The sequence below is a fragment of the Schistocerca gregaria genome, chromosome 8 (genome assembly GCF_023897955.1).
Source record: "Schistocerca gregaria isolate iqSchGreg1 chromosome 8, iqSchGreg1.2, whole genome shotgun sequence".
Taxonomy (NCBI): Eukaryota; Metazoa; Arthropoda; class Insecta; order Orthoptera; family Acrididae; genus Schistocerca; species Schistocerca gregaria.
The window spans coordinates 208,222,438-208,247,703 of NC_064927.1; the positions used below are offsets into that span (position 1 = coordinate 208,222,438).

General features: G+C 37.4%; 1 protein-coding gene across 3 annotated transcripts in view; it reads left to right on the top strand.

Annotated features, from left to right (window-relative positions):
* Positions 1-20,446, top strand: part of LOC126283940 (transmembrane protein 242) — an 84,466-nt gene extending 64,020 nt beyond the window's left edge. The window contains exons 3-4 of one of the 3 annotated variants that reach the window (XM_049982329.1): positions 105-235; positions 19,871-20,446. In XM_049982329.1, coding sequence (XP_049838286.1) covers positions 105-235; positions 19,871-19,880 — 141 coding nt within the window. In that variant the 3' untranslated portion in view covers positions 19,881-20,446. Of the gene's footprint in view, positions 1-104; positions 236-15,934; positions 17,649-19,870 lie in introns of those variants that run through there. The other 2 variants (XM_049982331.1, XM_049982330.1) reach the window with 2 other exon arrangements.
* Positions 20,447-25,266: the final 4,820 nt, after the last annotated feature.

A 25,266-nucleotide genomic window follows, 5' to 3' on the forward strand; every position in this document is an offset into this window, starting at 1 on the left:
GTAAGCTGTTGAACTGATGAAACCAGTGAAAGATGCAAATAGCCAATGTCTGTAATGTAAAATACATTGCTAAATACAACATTAAGTAAAACTGTATGTTCTAGCTTCAAGAATTCAGAGAAAAAATGGGGTCTGCTTTACCAAGAATACCAAAGAACGACCCTCCACAAAGCAGGACAGAATTTGAGGGACTGACAGATCTACTGAAGTACATTTCAGAAGAATATGGAAAGAAGTAATTCTCTTGAGTTATAGTTGAGTTTCATAATGTTAAATGACACAAAAAAATTCTGAAAAGATTATTTCTGTTAACTTCTGTTTTACCTAGAATATTTTCCAATCATCAAGTAGTTTGTCACTACAGATATGATTATGCTCGAGTGCATGCTACCTCCACTGTCACATGGATACCCATTTATCATTTTCTTACAAATAGAGAATAATTCAATCTTGTATAATTTAAAACCTATGAAATAAATTTACTTAAATTTTGTAATCTGTAAACCACACCCTGGAACAGAAGATGCAAGATACATGAAAGAATTGTCTCTCCTGGTGCAGGGATGGAAGTTATTTTTCCTTATATGTGTTTCTTCTTTCCTCGTTTATTGGGAAACTGCAGTCTTTAAAACTTCGAATGCTAGAGGTCCAGTGGTAATGTTTTTTCTGTTTAATTTATGAGTCTGTCTGCCCTGCTCCAGTTCATTCCTACAGCTTATAAATTGATGCGCCTGTATTTTTTTACACAAAATATTTTAGGTTATTTATAAAACTAGCATACCGAAGTAAATAATATTTTAGAATTCTAAAGGAACAATTTAGTGGGCACAAACCACATGAGGATCTTGCCAAAAGAATTATTAGTGTTAAAACGGACAACAGGAAGTTGCATAAAAGTGTGTTCATATCCAAGATATCAAAGTGACAGGGACTTTATCCATTCAGCAGGCAACAATGAGAAAAATTCTTCCATAGTTGCCTGTGCAGTACGTGTGTAATTCAGTGAAAGCTAGAAAGTGGTACAACAGCTGATCATTAAAAGACTATCCATTCTCTGGACTTGGTGGAATAACTGTGACACAAAGAGACTGTGCTACTACTTGAAAATGTATTTTGAAGCCCCATCTGTAAGACTTGTAAAATCCAGAATAAAAAAGAAAACATGTGACACCATTATTGCTAATATTTATCTGGCACCAAATTCTGTCAGATTGAGGTTGCCTTTTCTGTTTTGCTGGTGCAAGCTGCAACCCTCTGCCACTAGAGGGCTCCAAACTGTAGTATGTAATTTGGCACTGTGTAACATAACTATTTCGCTGCATAAGAAACAGCATGTTGTAATCAAAAGCACTTATTCAGAGTGTTTGTATGCACATGGAGAACCCTATCCTTCAGCATTACGATGTCAGACTGCTCATTAATGCTGTGCCATCTACAACAATACGATGCCATGGGTTCACTGTCATTTATTATCCTCCATATAGTCTCAACTAGGTCTTACCCATTTTTTATCTGTTACCAAAACATAAAGAATACCTTCAAGGACTTCACTTCGAATGTGATGAAGCAGTGCAAACAGAGGTGAGGTTGTGGCTCTGTCAACAAATCAATTCTTGTACAGTGATGGTATCAACAAACTGGTCTCTTGTTGGGAGAAATATGTTAGTGGGTGAATGTCTAGAAATAAATATGTAGAAAAAGAAGAATAAAAGTTTTATGATGTTAATAAAATTTATTTTGTTTAAAAATCTTTAAGTTTTCATAAAACAAAAATTCGTTGGCGTTACTTGTCAGCACATCCTTGTACAAGACATACTTTCATATTGGTTATAACTTCTAATTTTGAACATAAAGTCTCATATATTCAGTGGCTCCCCGTGAAAGTAATACCAACCAAGTTTTATTCTGCTTCCACGTGAAGAGATCCACAGTATCACAGATGAAATATAGAACAGTACAAAGTCTCATAACTATAGAACACATCAGTATAGTGTCTCGCAGGTGACAATATAGTAAGTGCTGGGCCTGTTTCATGATAAAACACCTATGGTGTGAACTTTCAAGAAAATTGGAAAAGCCAATTGTTTAAGCGCTCTATTGTGATGGCCCCTCCCTATCATCCCCAGTTTAATGGAGAGGTGGAGTAGCTGATCCTTACATTCAAAACCCAGATGAAAAAATATATCACTCAATCTTCTCCCGAGGAAGCCCTTCATATGTTCTTGAGTTCATACACGTTCACTCCAGTTGGGAACCAGAGCCCACCGGAGCTGCTGTACAGCTCCAGCCCAATACACTTATAAATCTGCTCCAGCTGATGTGATGTGACCTGTTGGCACCTGCCTCACATCGATTCCACCAAGGCTCCACCATCTGGGTCCATGGGTTTGGCCAGCACCCTAAGCATGTACCAGCAGTCATCCATTGCTTCTGAAGCTGTCGCCTCTGCATTGTGCACACCTCCACTGACTTGGTGTTGAGACACAATGACCAACTCTGTCCATGCACAGCTGACCTTGTACTGGACAGACCTCCGCCCCTTGCGGTGCAGTGCACACCTGTTTTATCATAAAACAACTGTGGTGTGAACAGTCAAAAAATTACAGGAAATATCTACAATATTATATCAATCTATTATGCCACACAGTATAAAACAGCCCAAAATCAACATGAAATTGTAATTCCACATGAAATATAATGAGAGTAGCCACGAGACACATTCACACCAGATGTTATGTACACATCATGACAACATAGACTTACTTGAAAATGGAACTCTTTCAAACAGCTGCCAGTCAATAAACATTTTAAGGAGTGACAGTGGAACCCTAATTACAATGATTTGTCCAAATTACATTTAGAAGCAGCAGCCTGTAGCACCGTCAGAAGGCATGGAGGTTCCGCAAACATTCGGCTGTTGAGTGATCTGAAATCACATTATTATCTAGGTAGTTAAAGCACGCCAGCATGGAGACCACGAGCTGCCCCAGAAATCGTTGGAAAAATGACAGGGGCACTAGCCACATTGAATGGCCGGTGCTGTTACTTATATAACTTGAACAAAGTATTCACTACAGGGACACATTTGGAATCATCATCCAGAGACAGTTGTAAGTAGACTTCTTACAAATCATCTTTGGAAAAATATTGGCTCCCTGAAAGCTGTGCTGAAAGTTTGTGCAGACAGGGTAAGGGATAGGTATCAATAATGAATTGTGAAGTTACAGACTCTTTTAACTCGCCACAGGGCTGAAGGGTACCAATAGTTCCTTTGACAAGTACCAGTAAAGTAGACCATTCACTATAGGAGACAGGCATGACAACACTCAGTGTTGTAAGTCGGCCATGGAGGCACTTGTTTTGCATGCTGTGTGATTATGCACATTCGCACTATGGGAACAGGATGAAGAAAACAGAGGTACTAAGTAAGATATAGAAATGGGAATTAGAGAAAGTGCTTCTGGAGCTCTGGGAAAAGAAAGTATTGGGCTGTGACAGAATACCGTCTGAAGCACTGCAATTCTGTGATTCGAAAGTCAGTAGCCTGATTTATTGAGGTAGTAAACATAATTTGACACAGAAATTTGGCCTCAAGGTGTCTTCAGAATCATCTAGTATCTTTACAAAAAAGTGCAACACAAGACAAATACAAAGACAATTGGTTTTACCAGTCCTGTTACAAAGGCCGTAACGAGGGTCATACTTAGGAGAATTTAAAAGAAAATACTGTGAAGACCAATTTGGGTTCAGAAAGGGTAAAGAAACAAGAGATGCTATAGGTTGTCTTAAGAGGACTGGAGAAAGAATGATAGACTGGGAGAAGAGTTTTAGTAGAGTCAACTGTGGTATACTGCTGAGAATTGAAAATGTGTTTGTGTAGACTGTAAATATAGGTTAAAAGTGATAAGAATAAGAAAGAAGGAAGCTGCACATAACATATTCTTAGATGAAAAAAAGATAGAACAAGTAAAATTCTTTCTGCACCTTGGAAGTTTACTGACATATAGCATAAGCTGTACAGAAGAAATAAGGATGATGATTTCTAAAGGAAAGAGAGCATTTGAAAGCATCTAGAATTTGAATGGAGCTGGGAAAAGATTTGCTAAATGTGTGTGGAGTGTAGTGTTATAAAGCAGTGAATCGTGGATGGATAAAAAAAATATTTGGAAAGTTTTGAAATGTGGTTATGAAGAAGAATGCTTAAGGTGAACTGGACTGACAGATTTAAAAATGAAGAAGTAAGGGAGAAAATAAGATTATTGGAAGTGATAAAAAAGACAAAAAAATCTTGGTTGGGACATGTACTGGGTAAGAGTGGTTTGCAACAGAGAATTATAGAGGGAAGGTGGAAGGAATGAGAGGAAGATAGGGAGAGGATTGGAATGATAGATGACATTAGGGAGAATGAACAAACAGATAAGGGAAGATGCTTGGAACAGGACAGGACATAAGACAGATACACCACTAAAGAAGAATAAATTTTATGTTATGCATACGTTTGTAAATCTCCATGGGACACTAGTAATGCTTGAATCATTCTAATATTAAACAGTAAGCAGTGCTGTCCAAGAAAAGCAAATATATAAGTTCAGGTAATCAAGAGGCATTGTTGGGTAAACACTTCAAGGTGTTCCACTACATGCTGTGATCAAGATTTTATTAAATTTTTGTGAGAATAAATTTTAATGTAATTGGAAAATAAATCTCCATGGGACACTAGTAATGCTTGAATCATTCTAATATTAAACAGTAAGCAGTGCTGTCCAAGAAAAGCAAATATATAAGTTCAGGTAATCAAGAGGCATTGTTGGGTAAACACTTCAAGGTGTTCCACTACATGCTGTGATCAAGATTTTATTAAATTTTTGTGAGAATATATTTTAATGTAATTGGAAAAAGAGTATGAAAATGACTTTCTCTAAACTTCGTAGGATTTTAGTGTAGTTGCTAGCAAAGTTCCAATGATTAATTAACAGCAGAATATATCCTGACATGTTCAAGTATGAGGCAAAAGGGGTCATTTTTTCCTAAAAAAGTCAATATCAGGATGTGCATGAATTTTCAATGACAGAAATCACAGTGTACCTTTTGTACTTCTTTCGTACAGAATGTGGTGCGAGGCACCAGACCATCAATAACTCTAGTAACGTACCTCAGCCAGAACTCACTAGGGCCTCCCTCAAGAACTTCACTGCCATATTCTCTGCAGCATTTGTATAATAGGAGCGCATACACTAGTGTCACACTGCACAAACTGACCAGTGGAAATGTAGCCTTCAGCACATGCGACTGACACCATAGGCATAGTTCCACATAGCAAACAACACAATACAAACTGAACATCAGTATTAAGAGTTTAGATTTCCTAAATTTATTATATTGAATTTTGGAGTGAGGTCTTGGAAAAAACCATAGCATATTTCCTTCTGCATCCAAGCATGTACACCATCATAAATGGCATTGTCAATGGGACATTAGATCCTAATCTTTCTTTCTTCATTTAACAAATGCTTTGATATCAAAACAATTGTTTGGCTTGTTCAGTCGTAATGTATCATTGAGGGGCTGGAGTACAAGTGCTTGCTGAAGCAAACTGAGTAAATGACAGCCAAAGTTAAATGGCTATTTATAAATTACATGAATTACTACTGAAATGTCAGGTATTTTTTTCTAATCGTCAGTTAGTCCATGTATGGCTGTATATATGGTTCAAGATAGTAAGGCTTCTGCATTATTTTTATAGTATATTATAAATACTTATACTCTTTACGTCTTAAAACTTTTTAGCATAAAATAAGTACAACGGCAAAAACATAATCTTTACTGTCCTTTATTCTGATCAGTTTTGCAGTACAGTACTCTTAGAACAATACACATTCATTATGAAACAAGTGTGTGTGTGTGTGTGTGTGTGTGTTTGTGTGTGTAATTAAAGCAAAATTAACATAATAAACTGAAAAAAGCAAATAAAAATACCTAAATGAATATATATTGGTATGGCTCCAATACATATGAGAGATTTTAGTCGTTATTTTCGATAGCCACCTTACTGTCAGTGCCTTAATATAGATTCCTTCTGTGGTATCTCTTGAAGAATGTCACTCCTGGGGCAACACTAGTCATGCTGTAGCAGTGTGTTGTGTATTTTCAGCCTTGTTTGTTCCCTTCTTTGACCACGTCCTCCTCTGTCCCTACTACCTCTCTTTACATCCGTGGTAACTGTGGTCTGGGAATGGGATATAATGTTACAGAATTCATGATAAATTCGAGGGATGTAGTTTATTTCCCGAAGATTTTTTTCACTTCTTAAATTTTATTTCATACTCTTCTTGATTCAAAAGCTTTATAAGTAGTATTGATGGGCAACCAGTCTAAAATCCACTTCAGTGCAACTCAAAGTCACTTGTTAGTGGATACTTGAACTGCATTGTTAGATGATTTTCTTTGCTGATTCTGATCGTACTAATGTTCTTCCATTGTATTTTGTTTCTTTGAATGTCTTTAGCAGTTTTTTTCATTGCTATGGCACTCATGGCTTTAATTGAAAGTTTTCCTTTTTCATTAACAATACAGAAAACTATTAGGCTAACCTCCTTCCCTGCTTCCATCCTGTCTTGGGGACAAGTACGTACACATGTGATCAAAAGTATCTGGACACCCCCACAAAAAAAAAATGTTTTTCGTATTAGGTGCAGTGTACTCCATATCAGCGACCTCAGTAGTCGTTAGCCATCGTGAGAGAGTAGAATGTAGTGCTTTGCGGAACTCACGGACTTCAAACGTGATCACGTGATTGGTTGTCACTTGGGTTATACAACTGAACACAAGATTTTCACACTCCTAAACGTCCCTAGTCCACTGTTTACGCTGTGATACTGAAGTGGAAATGTGAAGGGAGCCGTACAGCACAAAAGCGAGCAGGCCGACCTCGTCTGTTGACTGACAGAGACCGCTGACTGTTGAAGAGGGTCATAATGTGTAATACGCAGACATCTATCCAGACGGTCACACAGGAATTCCAAACTGCATCAGGATCCACTGCAAGTACTGTGACAGTTAGGTTGAATGTGAGAAAACTTTGATTTCATGGTCAAGTGGCTGCTCATAAGCCACACATCACACCAGTAAATGCCAAGCAACACCTTGCTTGGTGTAAGGAGCATAAACATTGTACGATTGTACAGTGGGAAAACATTGTGTGGAGGACGAATCATGGTACATAATGCCAACAGTAAAATTCGGAGGCGGTGGTGTTATGATGTGGTCATGTTTCTCCTGGAGGGGACTTTCACCCCTTGTTGTTTTGCATTGCACTATCACACCACAGGCCTCCATTGATGTTTAAACACTTTCTCGCTTCCCACTGTTGAAGAGCAATTCGGAGATGACTACTGCATCTTTCAACACGATCAAGCACCTACCACCTGTTCATAGCCTGTGGCCTGTGGCTGAGTGGTTATACGACAAGAACATCTCTGTAATGGACTGGCCTGCACAGAATCCTGACCTGAGTCTTATAGAACACCTTTGGGATGTTTTGAAAGAACACCTTTGGGATGTTTTGAAACGCCGACTTCAGCCGACATCAATACTTCTTCTCAGTGCAGCACTCCGTGAAGAATGGGCTGCGATTCCCCAAGAAACCTTCCAGCACCTGATTGAACTTATGCCTGGGAGAGTGGAAGCTGTCATCAAGGCTAAGGGCGGGCCAACACAATATTGAGTTCCAGCATTACCGATGGAGGGCGCCTCAAACTTGTAAGTCATTTTCAGCCAGCTGTCTTAGATTAGATTAGATTATTTATTCGTTCCGTAGATCCGTGCTGAGGAGATCCTCGTGGATGTGGAACATGTCTAGATACTTTTGACCACATAGTGTAGTTAAAGAGTTTCTTTGCATTATCACATTCTACTTACCTGTGGCCCTGTTCAAGCAACTAGTGATCTATTGTGTCAGTGTACTGATTATGCATAAACGTGTACATCTACTATTTCAAAACTTAAACATGCATTAAAAATTATTAGAAGTAATCCCAAAAGTGTACTCATTAGGCTGTTGCAATACTTTTAAGAAATGCGTACCTGAAGCTTCATTAAAGATAGCAGCAGTTCTCCATTTCACTAATTGTATTCTAAATGCAGTCCAAGCATTGGCTTAGAGCCTAAACTTTACTATCACAGTGTGCAGAACTATGCAGGAAATTGCTTACACTTCTTTTACCCTGAAGAGATTCACACATTATCTTGATAGATGTTTGCTTAGATCATTTTCTTTTGAAATGTCACTTGTACTCTCAGCTCTTCAATTATTTGATAAGTGAATCTGTAGACCTCATCTTTGATGAACATCTTTTTCTCATTTCCATTTTCGGTACTTCTCCAGCTAATCCTGAGTTACATCTATATTATTTTTAATGACAACATCTATAAGCAGCTAAATGACATAACAATGGGATCATTATATCTTGTACTATAGTTGATGTATACATAAATCATTTGGAACAAAAATTATTAACAGCCATTTATCCTTCCTAAAGAAAATTAAATTTTTTAAGAGATATGTAAACATCACACTACTGCTAGTGAAAGGGGTTGCCAAAGACATAATAGACATTATGAATTACTGCAATAGCTTACATCAGAAAATTACATTTGTACAAGAACAAGATGAAAGCATCAGTTGCCTAGAACCTAAATATTACAAGACGCAACGAAACTTGAAATTTATAGAAAAAAGTATAGAATTACAAAAGTATATCAGACTGTCAAGGTGCTCCAACAACTAAACGAAGGGCATAAAATGGATCTGTTAAAAGAACTGGAGATGTATTCACATTACAGAAAATACGAAGGTAAAACATTACATGAAATACTTGAAAGTGCTCTTCAAATGCTTTGGCAACACACTTAAACAAAATAGTAACTCATAGCAGTAAGCACCATGGTAACAGGCATAAGTAGATTATGAACCAGATTATTAAGATAAATGTCCTCTGCACAAAAGTAATTTATACTCTGTGGAAGACCTATAACATTACCTCTGTTGACTACATCGGTGACCAAGGTTCTCTTTTTTTTTCCTTTCTTTAAAAAAAAATCCTCCCAGATATTTCGTCAGTGATCATTGTTATAAACATTAATACCATGAAGTACAGCTGATATTTTAGTAATGACAGCAAGGACATTAAAAATGTTGCAGATGAGCAAGCAGTAGTTTTTCATACCGTCAAACGTAATGTCCGCTTCAAAAGTATGGACTATGGAAATAAATTGTTGAAGTATATTTTCCATAACTCCAATTTGTAGATATAAACAATGACTTGTAGGTTGCACATAATATATAATAACACACCCACCCACCTGAACCATGGACCTTGCCGTTGGTGCGGAGGCTTGCATGCCTCAACGATAAAGATAGCTATACCGTAGGTGCCATCACAACAGAGGGGTATCTGTTGAGAGACCAGACAAACGTGTGGTTCCTGAAGAGGGACAGCAGCCATTTCAGTAGTTGCAAGGGCAACAGTGTGGATGATTGATTGATCTGGCCTTAATGGCTGAAAGCAAGGGGACACAACAGCCATAATTTTTCCCGAGGGCATGCAGCTTTACTGTATGGTTAAATGTTCTGGTCAGGTGAATACAGGGTTATAAATACAAAATCAAATAGGAGTAATGCTGGAATAGGTTTAATAATGAATAAAAAAATAGGAGTGCGGGTAAGCTACTACAAACAGCATAGTGAACTCCTTATTAGGGCCAAGATAGACCCGAAGCCCATGCTTACTACAGTAGTACAAGTTTATATGCCAACTAGCTCTGCAGATGACAAAGAGATTGCTGAAACTTATGACGAGATAAAAGAAATTATTCAGATAGTGAAGGGAGAAGGAAACGTAGTAGGTGAATATGGATTGGGGGTAAGAAATGAAAGAGGATGCCATCTGGTAGAATTTTGCACAGAACATAACTTAAAACCACCTGGTAGAATTTTGCACAGAACATAACTTAATCATAGCTAACACTTGGTTCAAGAATCATAAAAGAAGGCTATATACATGGAAGAAGCCTGGAGACACTGGAAGGTCTCAGATAGATTATATAATGGTAAGACAGAGATTCAGGAACCATGTTTTAAATTGTAAGACATTTCCAGGGGCAAATGTGGACTCTGACCACCATCTATTGGTTATGAACTAGATTAAAACTGAAGAAACTGCAAAAAGGTGGGAATTTGAGGAGATGGGACTTGGACAAACTGAAAGAACCAGAGGATGTAGAGAGCTTCAGGGAGAGCATAAGGAAACAATTGACAAGAATGGGAGAAAGAAATACAGTACAAGAAGAATGGGTAGTTTTGAGAGACGAAATAGTGAAGGTAGCAGAGGATCAAGTAGGTAAAAAGACGAGGGCTATTAGAAATCCTTGGCTAACATAAGAAATATTGAATTTAATTGATGAAAGGAGAAAATATAAAAATGCACTAAATGAAGCAGGCAAAAAGGAACACAGACGTCTCAAAAATGAGATCGACAGGAAGTGCAAAATGGCTAAGCAGGGATGGCTAGAGGGCAAATGTAAGGATGTAGAGGCTTATCTTACGAGGGATAAGATAGATACTGCCTACAGGAAAATTAGAGAGACCTTTGGAGAAAAGAGAACCACTTGCATGAAAATCAAGAGCTCAGATGGAAACCCAGTTCTAAGCAAAGAAGGGAACGCAGAAAGGTGGAAGGAGTATATAGAGGGTCTATACAAGGGCGATGTACTTCAGGACAATATTATGGAAATACAAGGGCGATGTTCTTGATGACAATATTATAGGAATGGAAGAGGATGTAGATGAAGATGAAATGGGAGACACTGTACTGCGTGAAGAGTTTGACAGAGCACTGAAAGACCTGAGTTGAAACAAGGCCCCCGGAGTAGACAACATTACATTGGAACTACTGACGGCCTTCGGAGAGCCAGTCCTGACAAAACTGTACCATCTGGTGAGCAAGATGTATGAAACAGGCGAAATACCCTCAGACTTCAAGAACAATATAATAATTCCAAACCCAAAGAAAGCAGGTGTTGACAGATGTGAAAATTACCGAACAATCAGTTTAATAAGCCACAGCTGCAAAATACTAACTCGAATTCTTTACAGACGAATGGAAAAACTAGTAGAAGCCGACCTCGGGGAAGATCAGTTTGGATTCTGTAGAACTACTGGAACACGTGAGGCAATACTGACCTTACGACTTATCTTAGAAGAAAGATTAAGGAAAGGCAAACCTACGTTTCTAGCATTTGTAGACTTAGAGAAAGCTTTTGACAATGTTGACTGGAATACTCTCTTTCAAATTCTGAAGGTGGCAGGGGTAAAATACAGGGAGCAAAAGGCTATTTACAATTTTTACAGAAACCAGATGGCAGTTGTAATGGTCGAGGGGCATGAAAGGGAAGTAGTGGTTGGGAAGGGAGTGAGACAGTGTTGCAACCTATCCCTGATGTTATTTAATTTGTATATAGAGCAAGCAGTAAAGGAAACGAAAGAAAAATTCAGAGTAGGAATTGAAATCCATGGAGAAGAAATAAAAACTTTTATGTTTGCCAATGACATTGTAATTCTGTCAGAGATAGCAAAGGACCTGGAAGAAGAACAGCTGAACAGAATGGACAGTGTCTTGAAAGGAGGATATAAGATGATCATCATCAAAAGAAAAATGAGGATAATGGAATGCAGTCGAATTAAATTGGGTGATTATGCTGAGGGGATTAGATTAGGAAATGAGACGCTTAAAGTAGTAGATGAGTTTTGTTATTTGGGGAGCAAAATAACTGATGAAGTTGAAGTACAGAGGATATAAAATGTAAACTAGCCATGGCCACAAAAACGTTTCTGAAGAAGAGAAATTTGTAAATTTCGAGTATAGATTTAAGTGTCAGGAAGTTGTTTCTGAAAGTATTTGTATGGAGTATAGCCATGTGTGGAAGTGAAACGTGGCTGATAAATAGTTTGGACAAGAAGAGAATAGAAGCATTCTAAATGTGGTTCCACAGAAGAATGCTGAAGATTAGATGGACAAATCACATAACTAATGAGGAGATACTGAATAGAATTGGAGAGAAGAGAAGTTTGTGTCACAACTTGACTATAAGAAGGTATTGGTTGGTAGGACATGTTCTGAGGCATCTAGGGATCACCAATTGAGTGTTGGAGGGTAAAAATCATAGAGGGAGACCAAGAGATGAATACACTAAGCTGACTCAGAAGGATGTAGGTTGCAGTAGTTACTTGGAGCCGAAGAAGTTTGCACAGGATAGAGTAGCATGGAGAGCGGCATCAAACCAGTCTCTGAACTGAAGACCACAACAACATTGTCAGTGTATATCATTGTGAATAAACAAACATTTTTTCAGGCATTGTGGATGTTTTCCATAACATATTTTGTGGTAAATGGCAGTTGCAATTCAGTTACTATAGAGCATATTATAAATAACATACCATGTTGGTTTTCTGTTTCAGCAAGCCTATATTATTATTGTAAGTTAACGCTATTTTCACTTTTGTTAGCACCCATAACCTCACAAAGATTCCAGGAAATTGGTAACTTTCATCGCATGCTTTTCTGTTTCCTTAATAGAAAACTCATTTTTAGACTAATTGCCTCAGTTATTAAAGGGAATTAATACATTTGGCTTAACAGCTCAGCAAAGTTATTTGAAAGTTATTTATGCACTGTTCTGCTAAACACTGGGTCAATCGCAAAACAGACCAACTGTGAATGCAGTTCTTGAACACGGGATGAGAAATCGCCCTGTCTACCGTCAAATTATTGGAAGCTGATGCAGATGGGTGTGTTGGAACAGATTTTATACGTGGACAAGGGAAAAAAAAGTTTTCCCGGGTGAAACTACACTTTCTCTGTGTTTAGTGACAGTATTCTTTCCTCGGAACTGTGAAACTTGTCAATCCTTTGAAAGGTAAAAGTTTTATATACCGGCGTAGAACTCCCTAATACTTTGGGAAGTGAAAGCCAGCAAAAAATAACGTGTTTCATCAAGATCTTCGATGCGCAGCAACATGTACGCTGCATATTTTCATATGACGGAAATATAAACACAAATTCCACCAAATGCAGTATGTTAATTTCCAAAGCGCTGAAATCGTGGTTGCAATCTGCTTTCGTCAGCCAATCATAGCTCCTGTCACATTACCTCACTAGCCAATGACAGCAGATATTCATATTATAGGACACATGATGTAGTCTGCAAATAGCAACATCACTGTTATGTAGTGCGAACACAAATAGGAAGCCAAGCTTTCACATATAATATTGTCTTTTTTGCGTGTGTTACCCTTTAAGGTAAATGAGGACGTAAATGTCTGTTCTTCTCCCCCCCCCCCCCCCCTCCCCCTCCCTCCGAAATTTTTGTAAGTGTTTGGTCCTCAAAGTATTAAGTTATGGAAGGTAGTCAAACGCTCTGCGATTTTTAGAAATAACGCTTCTCAAACTGCCATTCACAATATTTTCCTGCGACCTATTAGAAATAGGTTCTATTGAGCAGTTGCCAGACAGCACCAGGGGTTACTGCGCATATGCAGCTGTGATGAAGTAGGAAGCATGCTGCAGCCGACCTATGCTTCCGCAACTGCCTTAATTCCACACATTTTTTTACACAGCCGCTTCCGCATTTTTATTTCGGATCTCTCAAAAATGGCAGGGTTGTCGATGTGCGCTTACTGGACCAACGCAACGCTGGTGCGCAGTCGGGAGTTCGTTGAATGGAATGTACCGATTGTTCCGTTTATAGGATTATTACGCGATGATGTCTGTCTATCACCGCAAAACAAAAGCGTTTTCTCACCCGTCGGTCTACTTTGTGTTGTATAAAAATACTATATTGTACAGTGATTTTTAGTCAAGAGTTTTGTAGTGTAATGCAAGATAAGAGTGCAATAGTGAAACCAATAACGACTCTTAGCTGGAACTATTTCGTTGGGATTAATGACTTGTGTTTATGCATTGAGAAATTTGCAGAATTTGAAATGTTAGATGAACAAACTTCCAATGGAGGGGAAAACCAAAAGGTTAGACAATATTTATATAATAATGTAATTGGCACCAGTAACATAGTTAGAGATTATTATAGGGTGAGCTCTGTCCACTGCTGGCGCAAAGCTGTTTTATCCGAATGATTCACAATACGATAACATTTTAAAGAGCTCACCAAACCCTCTGGTCTGGTAGTGCTGGTACAGGTCGACAGAAATGTGTCTTTTTCTTGTTGCTGCCGGCACTTCACGATATAAGCATATTACATCTGTGACACGGAATAAATACACCACTGTGGGATGTGAACTACACAGGAGGGTATGTTGGCAGCACTGCACAAAAATTAAACTGGTTTTACCTGCCCCTCATCCAATCTGAGGTGAGCATTTTAAAAAGTTATCGCAGTCTAGATTAAAACGTTTCTAAGAATTTTATCTTTCATTTATCTACAGAAGAATCTGTAGAATGTTAATTTATTTATTAAATTTTATTCTCCATGTTGTATACCAGGTGTCTGTAACTTCTGTACCAGAATCATTTCTAAAATAATCACTAATGGTGACAAATAAGTTACTGAAACCTAGTGTGCAATATGAAGAATAAAATCCAGTATTTGTAAATTAGTACTGAGAAACTGCAGCAACTGGTTCAGAAACGTTTCTTTTACAATTGTCGCTCTAGCTGGGTGCGCTGAAAATTATGGACATGCTGTACTTAATAACTTAGAATGTCATTTTTGTATTAATTTTTACAAATTTAATTTCTTGTGGTATTTTACTCTTTTTTATTGTGTGACCGTTATAGGTTTCTTTTCCTTCCGGACAAAGATGCTAAGCAACAACTTACATTGCAGCATAGTCTGCATGATGATAGGGATTTCTCACACCTTAAGTCTCAACAAGTGGATGATGTGATTACTGAAATGACTGGCCTCCAGAATGTATCTTTTAATTTTGTTGAGGGTACTGACTTTCGCAGAGTAATAAATGCTGCTCTTTCAAAGAATAATTTCACAGGTCGTGATTTTTTTTCCCCCTTCATATTTGTGTCATAGCGTTTACAATAAGCGGGCAAGAAAAATAAAAAATTTACTTGCAGAATTTGAAAAAATTATCTTTAACAACTGACAAACGGTCTGATTTACATTCTGAAACTTCATAACTTAGTTTGATTTCTCATTATACAAGGGTGATTTGAAAAGTTCTCGGAATGGAAAAAAATTGCTTACATCACTAAAACTTTTTAATTATTTTTAGTGTATTCTCATTGTAGATTAATGCATTTGGTATAACGATGTTCCAGTGCCTTGATCCCGTCTGATCCCAGGCCTGCACAACAGTTGTCTACTCCAGCCATCAATTCTTCGTTTGAAGTGAATCTTCATCCACCAAGAATAATTTTCAATTTTGGGAAGAGATGGGAGTCTGACGAAGCCATATTGGATGAATAAGGCGATGTTGCAACAATTCAGACATTAGTTCGTGTAATTTTGCTATGGTGATGGCCCGTGTGTGTGGGCACGCATCAAGAATTGCGGCACCCATCTTGCAGACAATTTTTTTCATTTCTAATTGTTCAGTTAAAATGTGATATACCCATTCAGATGACATCTGGCAAGCGTGAGAAATTTCACGCACTTTCAATCAGCGATCCTCCTCAACCATTTTGTGCTTTTTTGCAATGATTTTGGAGTAGTGACACATCTTGGCCGACCTCTGCGTGAATCATCATCCTCCCAACAAAATTTAAATTTAATTGTCCACTTGGTAACAGTTGAATATGAAGGAGCAGAGTCCCTCAGTGTATTCTGGAAATCGGCATGAATGTTCTTTGCTTTCGTACATTTCTTTGCTTAGTACTTAATCACTGCTCAAACCTCTCTCTTTTTTTTTTTTTTTTTTCATTGTCTGCAGATCACTACCCAGGAACAACAACAGAGCCACATCACCACCACAGATCTCTTCCAAGAGCATTCACATGGCACGTGTTTACAGGCAACAGTCCAATGAATATCACGTGAACAACTTGTTGCGATAGTACCTGCTGACCTCTTGTTCTGATTCCGAGAACTTTTCATACCACCCTCGTATTTCAAAGGATTTTTTTAAGATGTCTATAATTTTGAAATGCGAAGTCATGACTGGGCACCATACTGTTGACGCAATATCAACAAAATCTGAAACGATACTTCAAGAATGGAGCATAAATCATCAGGCAGTTTGTTGTATTGTTCGTGACATTGATTCTAACATGATTAACCCATTGCAGTTGTCTGTCTTTCATTATGTGAATTGTATAACACATCACATTCAGCCTTGTATTTGAGCTGCTGTGGAATCACAGGAGTGCCTACAACTTAACTGCTAAATTGAGAAAAATTGCCATCCTTTTCAATCATACTTGGTCACAAACAAACCAAGCAGGAAAAATTCAAAGGGAAGCCTTAATCAACCTGTTTTATCTGTTATTCCAAATTTCCCAGCTTGGAACATATTGTTAAACATATATAAAATGAATTTTAGTTTTATAGTATATCTTTAGTGCAAGTATTGTGTGTTTTGTTATGAAAATCCTTTCTGTTAATTTAATTTATTCTATTTCCAATTGGAATAGCACATTCTGGAGCAATTTTCAAAACTCAAGGGTTCGCTAATTTTGCACTTACGTTCAGATCCAATTACAATGATCTCCACTGACGACTGGATAAATGTTCAAAAATTTGTAGTAGTAATGAAAACTTCCGAAGAAATTACCAGAAGCTTAGGCAGTTCTCACGTGAGCATTTCATCAGTCATACTGCAAATTCAAGTTCTTGTCACCACTTTACAGCAAGATGATACAAAAACTGATATGAGGTTACTTTGTACCACTTTATCGTCAAAAATTTGGTTTTGAGCAAAATGAGATACTTGTAGTTAGAATTTTTAGATGAAATTTATTTGTAAACCTCCAGAAGGATTTAGGAACATGATTAATGAGTCATATTTTCGAAAAATGAAATTTGTTTTATATTTATAATGTACTAAAAATGGTGCAATGTTACCCATTGGAAAGGGCTGCTTTCCACTAACATAACTTTGCTTTTTCTTTATGAGAGATGGTGCACTATTTGACCATCTGAGTCATACCTTGCACCTTAAAATCAACAAGTAATCAACGTATTATGCTTCAGGTCAAATAGTGATTTATTTTTCAAATCAAAATGTCTTTTAGAAATACAAAAATAATGTAGTAAGTTGATACAGTAAGAAAAATATGGTTAATTTATTTGGCATCATAACACAAATATCTATGTAAACAATTAGGCAGACCACTTCATATCAATTTCTGGGTCGGGATACAAGCCTCTCCTAGATATTTGCTTGGGAGGATTAATTCCTCCAAGTACATCCTCCCCTTGGTACTCCATTATGTCATCCCTTTCTGGCCATTTCCATGATTTGATGAATTTTTGCATTGCTTTGATAACTACACAGTCTTCTTTAACTTTCAGTTTCTGCCCAGGAAATATTTCACCTTCATACTGGAGGACAACAAAATCCCCGAACATCCTCTTTAAAAGTTTCTAGCGCCTGATGGTGACGTCTGAATTGCAGTAGATGAGTACGAAGTAGAACCATCGCTTGCATGGGCAATGCTTTTACCTGCTTGTACTTGTATTCGCTTCCTGTCCTGTTTTGGCCTTCCACTTCTCATAACTACACTTTTGTTTCTCTTCTAGATATTTAGTGAAACTCGTTTCAACATCCTCTGCATTGAAACTTGATGTTGGTAGTTGTGCTAATAGGGGTGCAACAGTGCATGGGTATATTCCACACTTTAAGAAAACAGATTTCAGATTTGCTGCAGCATTTTCTGCTATAGTCTGATGCCATTTCATAAAAGATTTAATCCAATCATTACTTCATAAGTTGTTCTTGAACTGGGGCATATACCTTCCTCTGGCTTTCAAGTAATACTTAACAATATGCTCCAGATCAAATTCATCGACTGGGAACCCAAAATTACTCAATTTTATAATACACAGTTCGTCTTCTTGAGGTGAAAAAACAAGTGGTTTTCCTGGCTTCTTGGAGTGTTTGCTCTTCAGTTTATAATTAATTGTTCTCGTGAGGTTTTTTCCACTTCTTACTGCTTCAAGACACACTTCCATTTTTTCCTGTGAGTAGTTATTATACTGTCTGGAACCTAAGCAGCATTTGTATACCCTTGGCATGACTGAAGTGAGAAACAGAAAACAAATCTAAACAAAAGTTAAATAATGCAATTTAAAATTTTAGAATGTTTTTCGAATGATAATGGCACAATTTAATAATATAAAACCAAATGGTGATAATATAATCTAATTTCAATAACTGGTGCAATGTAATCCCATATTAGCATTGAATATGTCTTGGTGACAATATTGTTCTCAGGCACGAAATACTTTCACATGAGATTAACAAACTATATCAGACACTGTGAATACATAAATAAAAAGTAATTTGATATGAATCTTACATTCTTGTTAAGCACGCTGGTTGTGATGGAACATAATTAATTTCACTTTTATTTCACTCACTGGAAAAGTTCACCAACTCCAACAATGAAGATATTCGTTGTCAGCGATTATTGCTGACACAATGCATTTGCATGTCATCTATCGCCGAAAGGGGAAAACAAATTGATTTAGTTCCCTCAGTCGTCACAAGCATAGTTGTCTAAAAATGGTGCAAAGCTACCCCTAAGATGCAAAGTAATCCCAGCTCACGGTACATCAAAAGATATAAAGAACTAACCAAAAACTATAATTACATATTTGCAGCGTATTTAGACTTGTATCGCAAGTCAAAATTTTTCAAAGGCTTCGTCACAGAGAAAGATAAGTGCCAAATACTTAATTTGATGATGATGATGAAAAATATCCAAGCTCACCTCAAATGACTGCATACCTACTAGCTCTAAAAACGGCTGATTTGAAATTGAAATTCAGCCTTACAAACGTTAGAATTCATGTTAAATATGAACGAAGATCAGCGAGACCACTACGCAAAACAAAAATGACAATTTGCTTTTTATGCTAAAAGCAAACCTACGGGAGTACAAAAAGGAAAGACTTCCTGTAAAAGACAATCCGCTAATGTGATGGAAATGAAATGGATGCAAGTACCAATATTTATTAGCACTCACTCACCAATATTTGTGATTTCCTCCCAGTACCATAGCCAGTCAACAATTATTCAGTGGAGCTGACCTCATATATGAAGAACATCGAAATAGACTACAGGGTGAAAAAGTTGCAAAATTACTCTTTGTTGAATGTAATCTGTCATTGATAAATTCTGAGTATTAATATAATTAAAAATAGGTAAAGAATTGTTAGTTTTCTTAACCCTTCACTGCGTTGCTTTGCAGCTGTGCAAAGCAAAGTTTCAAATCTCTTTTCGCCGTTGTTCTTGAAGTGTAATGCTTGAAACTGCTTTGCTGATGTGCTGTGTTGTATTATGACGGTAACTGATAAGCTTCTGCCCCTAGAATGTGCTACTGAGTGTATGACACGAGAATGTGTGTTGCTGTGAGTAGCATTGTAAGTCAGGCTGACATTGCTCTCTTTCGGCAGTCATTGTCAGTAGTTGAATGGAAGAACACGTGAATGCAAAATATTTGTAGTGCTTCTACAACCTTTGGAGAGTATTCTGCTCCATTCATCTTGTATTTCTGCTAATTAATATGTGAGTAGTATAGAAATCAATTTTGTTTGCATATGTGCAGTAGTGTGTAATAATACTTCTATCCACAATCGAACAATGAGAAAGTAGTGTTTCCTTCTTTCTGCTTTTTTCTAGTTTATCGTGATAGTTCGAGTGCTGTAATGGAGTCATTCTCGTATTTCGACAATGGACGCCGTAAAGTGATGACATATGAAGAATTCGTGTCCCTAGAATGCCCTTCTGGCAGTGAAGATGAGTTCGATTTTGACGATTCAGATGAAGACCCGACAATAAATGTAAATGATCTGGAATCTGCAGATAGTGATAGCGAGCCTGAGGCTGCTGTAGTTAATACGCATAATTCAAATAATTATTGTTTGAAGGATGATGAGAATGCAGCTGTTGCTGATGCACAGGTACCACAAGTTTTTGCACATGTGCAAAATGTTGCTGACAAAAATTGCTTTCTTGTATTCCATAGTGTTTAAGACAAGTGTGTCTCATTAATTTTCGAATATGTCATTAATTCTTTCATATCTGTTGTTAATTTGACACGAAAAAAAATATTTTTTACAGTTAACCTTTTTGTGTGAAAAACTACACACGGTTTTGCATATGTGCAAAGTGTCACTTATGAGTGTATATGATAACTTTCCCACAGTTTTGCATAAATGCAAAATGAGTAAAAATAAATTTTTTTCTTAATTAAAAGCATCTTATTTTTTCAACATTTTTCCTAACATCCTTGAACAATTTGAAGTACAAAAAAAAATATTTTAACTTCTAAAAAAAAAAGTGTGTAATGAAGGGTTAATATATATGTTTCAGCTTCTGCATCTGTTTCTGACATCTGTATCCATTTCTGCTTTTGCTATCATACTTCCATCACATCACTACGTAGTATTTGCTCTGTTCATAACCTTTTGTGTCACATTTCTGATTGTAATCAGACGTGACCATGTATATAGCAGTGCGGCATGTTGTTCGGAGGGGACATGCGGCGTTGCTACACACACACACACACACAACACACAGTCCCTGAGTGAAGAAAATCTCCGACCCAGCCAGGAATCGAACCCGGGCCCTTAGGATTGACATTCTGTCGCACTGATCACGCAGCTACCGGGGGCGGGCGTTGCTGTACCTAAGGCAATTGTTTTATTATATCCTATCCAGATAAGAAATGCAAAATTAGGAAGCAGTGCTTGGCACACTATTCATTCCAAAACTAGTCTCTACAACTTAAAGAACGTGGTGACTTTAAGAGATTTTTTTATTAATATTCCACAGTACTTTATGTAACATTTCCAATAAAGTTTACATCGACACAACATTGCTAAAAGCTATAAGCAGAAAAATTAAAAAAACATTTGTTTGTATACACTAGAACAGAATATTAAGCTTATTGTGACTTTTTCAAACTGAAATTAACAAGGATACTTGTGAAGCCAAGAAATTGTATAAGTGGCAATTTATATTCTACTTTAGGAGCAAATATCAATCTTTGTGTGGTGGGGGGGGTTACGATGATAAAACATGTTTTGTCAATTTAAGGAGTGAGTGACACAAATTAAGAAATAACGTCAAGCTTAGAGGAGATACCAGTCAATTGTTATAACATTTATTGTGTTCGAAAAACATTGTGTTTCACAGAAGGCAGAGTTCTGCTAAGGGCGAACAGATGAAACTAGCTAATACGGTGGAATGAAACATTCCCTTTCAAATAATTTTACTGCTTCTGCGGAAAAATATTAATAAATGCCAAATTTCTTTAGCACCTTCATTGTTCTGCAAAGCGATTAATGCTTGGTTGCCAATTACGTGGAAATAAAATCAGGAAATGTAATTATGAGTGTCTTAATTAATTTCATAGCTCCCAGCCACAGAAATCTGTCTTGTTTTCATTTGACATGAGAGCTATAAACGAAGAGAGAACAGCAAAATCACGAAATGTAAACGCAGGTCTTGTAGAGACTACTCCCCACTACAACTCTTGACTGCTCTGCGCATGCGTGAATCTGGTAACTCACGTATACCAAAAAAAATTTCCGGATAGCATCCGGCTGGTTTCAGTTTCTGCTTTATGCATGACATCCACACCTCAACTAGCGAGAGAAGGTGCTGCTCGTTTGCGACTTCAGCTCCGCACATGCGCATGAACCCTGCTGGCAACTGCTCAAATGAATCTAATTGAAATAGTTGTGATGCCACACTCACCGAAAGCAGTTTGTTGTTATGAAGTATTGCATAGTTTAGTCCTAAAGCCGTTGACAAATTTTGCTGTCGGCGAATGCTTTGTGCTCACTGTGTTTTGTTGTTGCAAATGGCGCATTTTCTTTGCAACTCAAATTTTATTTTGATGTTTAGCTCTCGTTTATGGTTTATTGCTACAGTATTATTCGGCAATGGCAGATTAAAGTAATATTCTTCGTCGGAGTATGAGCTGTTACAAGTTGAAATTACAAAAACTAAATCAATGAAAAATTCCTGGGGCATATATGTGACCTGTGGAAGGGCTACCGAGAGTTGTGTACCAGATACCAAACGATTTCAGTTTGTCAAGACTTGCAGCTCTCAAATACTGAAGAAAAGAAATTTTAACTCTGAAACTGCTGCTTATTTATTGGATGGATAGTTTCACGCTCTGCCCATTTTCACAGACCATATGTAATCCAATTAGAGCAAATTTTCTGGTGTGTATAAAATATCGTTGCTATGTGGATCACATCATGCTGGTTAATGAAGATATGAGATACATTTAAATGTGATGACATAAATAGAACTGTCCACAACAGCCAAATATGTGTGTGTCACTTATGAAAATGGGTAAAGCCAAAAAACTTATCAGCCAGTAAATAAACAGTAGCTTTCGTGTTACATGTCATTCCTTCCGTAAATACCAAAGGTACGTCAAGCACTATCCACTCATTTTGACTCGTCTCCTCTATGGGAAGTACTGAATCCATCACAACTCATCCACTTTACTGTGGGTGGCCCGTCAGTGATAGTGCAAGCTGCCCTGTCAAGGCCAACAGGAACTACTCTGAGTATTATACACATCCCTCTAACCAACAAGTTCTAGGTGCTTACTTCCAGTGAAACCGAAACGCGCAAGAGAGAGAGAGAGAGAGAGAGAGAGAGAGAGAGAGAGAGAGAGAGAGAGAGAGAGAGAGAGAGAGAGCCTGTCCTTCCTTCCCCCCCCCCCCTCCCTCCCTCCTAAGGTAAGTCTTTCCGCTCCCGGGTTTGGAATGACTCCTTACCCTCTCCCTTAAAACCCACATCCTTTCATCTTTCCTGATGAAGCAACCATTGGTTGCAAAAGCTTGAATTTTGTGTGTGTATCAACATACCAGCGCTTTTTTTCCCCACGTGGAATATACATATATTGAGAGGCCAATGTCAAAATACCGAGACTTGTGAACAGGAGTCAACAAGAAGTTTGTGAACTTACACCACTTATTGTCCAAACTGCCCATTTCTGAGCCAAAAACATCCTTTTAGAATGAGAAGATTTATGCCAAAATATACCACCATATGACATAAGCGAACAAAAATAATTAAAGTAGAATAATTTTTGTGTTGAACGATCACTCACTTCTGATACCGTTCGCATAGTAAAAATGGCAGTATTAAGTTTGAACAAGATCCTGTATGTGGGTTTTCCATGACAGTTTACTATCTATCTGAACACTTAGAAATTTGAGCTGTTCAGTTTCACTAATCATATGCCCGTTCTGTGAAATTAAAATGTCAGGTTTCGTTGAATTGCGTGTTAGAAACTGTAAAAACTGAGTCTTACTGTGATTTAGTGTTAGTTTATTTTCTACAAGCCATGAACTTAGGTCATGAACTGTGCTTTTTGAAATTGAGCCAATGTTGCACACAACATCCTTTACTACCAAACTAGTGTCATCAGCAAACAGAAATAGTTTAGAATTACCTGTAATACTAGAGGGCATGTCATAAGGAACAGCAGTGGCACCAACACTGATCCCTGGGGCACCCCCCCCACTTGACCGTACCCCACTCAGACCCCACATCACAGTCGTTATCAATATTGTGAATAATGACCTTTTGCTGCCTGTTGCTAAAGTAAGCGGTGAACCAATTGTAAGCTACTCCCTGTATTCCGTAATGGTCCAACTTCTGGAGCAATATTTTGTGATAAACACAATCATGCCTTAGTTAAATCAAAAAATTTCCCTAGTGTTTAAAACCTTTTGTTTAGTCCATCCAGTACCTCACTGAAAAGAGAATATAGCATTTTCAGTTGTTAAACGACTTCTAAAGCTGAATTCTACATTTGATAGCAAATCGTGTGATATGAAATGATCACTTATCCTTACATACACAGCCTTTTCAATAACTTTTGCAAACACCGATGGCATAGGAATAGGTCTAAAGTTACCTACGATATCCCTTTCTTCCTTTTTATAAAGCGGTTTTACTACTGAGTACTTTAATCACTCACGAAATGACTATTCCTAACGGAAAAAATTACAAATATGGCTAAATACAGGGCTAACATGTACAGCACAGCACTTCAATATTCTGCTAGACACACCATCATAACCATGAGAGTCCTTAGTCTTTAGTGATTTAATTATTGACTCAATCTCCCTCTTGTCTGTATCACAGAGGAGTATTTCAGGCATCAATCTTAGAATGACATTTGCCAAGAAAGTTATATGATTTCCTGTAGAAACTTAATTTTTATGTAATTCACCAGAAATACTCAGAAAATGATTGTTAACTACTGTGGACCACGTATTCTTTGCCTTACTAATAACATTTTAAGCACCTTACAATACTGTTTGTAATGGGCTACTGTAGCTTGGTTGTGACTATTTCTAACATTTTGATATAATTCCCACTTTGTTCTACATGATATCCTTACCCCACCTGTCAGCCACCCGTGATGCCTGTTACTGCTAGTACCCCATTTAGAACCTTCTAATGGAAAGCAACTCTGAAAGAACATGAGAAATGTGTTAGGGAAAGCATTGTATTTATCATCTATGTTATCGGCACTATAAACATCCTACCACTCTTGTTCCTTGACAAGGTATAAAAAACTCTTGTGCCATTCAGTCTTTTACGAACAAAATGCCCATCTAGTAATGAAGAATGAATAAAAATATTTTCTATGGCTGTGGACTGTTCCCCTGCACCCTAGTTGGAAAAAATACTGTCTGCATCAGATCATTTGAATTTAGAAGATCTACCTACGTCCTTTTTCTTGCGCCATCATATACAAAATTAATATTGAAGCCACCACATATAACTAATTTCTGGCACTTCCTACAAAGTGAATCAAGAACCCTCTCTAGCTTGAACAGATACGCTCTAAAGTTAGAGTTGGGGGACCTATAAACAACAACAATTAGAAGTTTAGTTTCACTAAATTCAACTGACCTTGCACAACATTCAAATATCTGTTCAGTGCAGTGTCTTGATTTACCTATGGACTCAAATGGAATACTGTTTTTATTTTACATACACAGGCACTTCCCCAACCCACAAGGAACTCC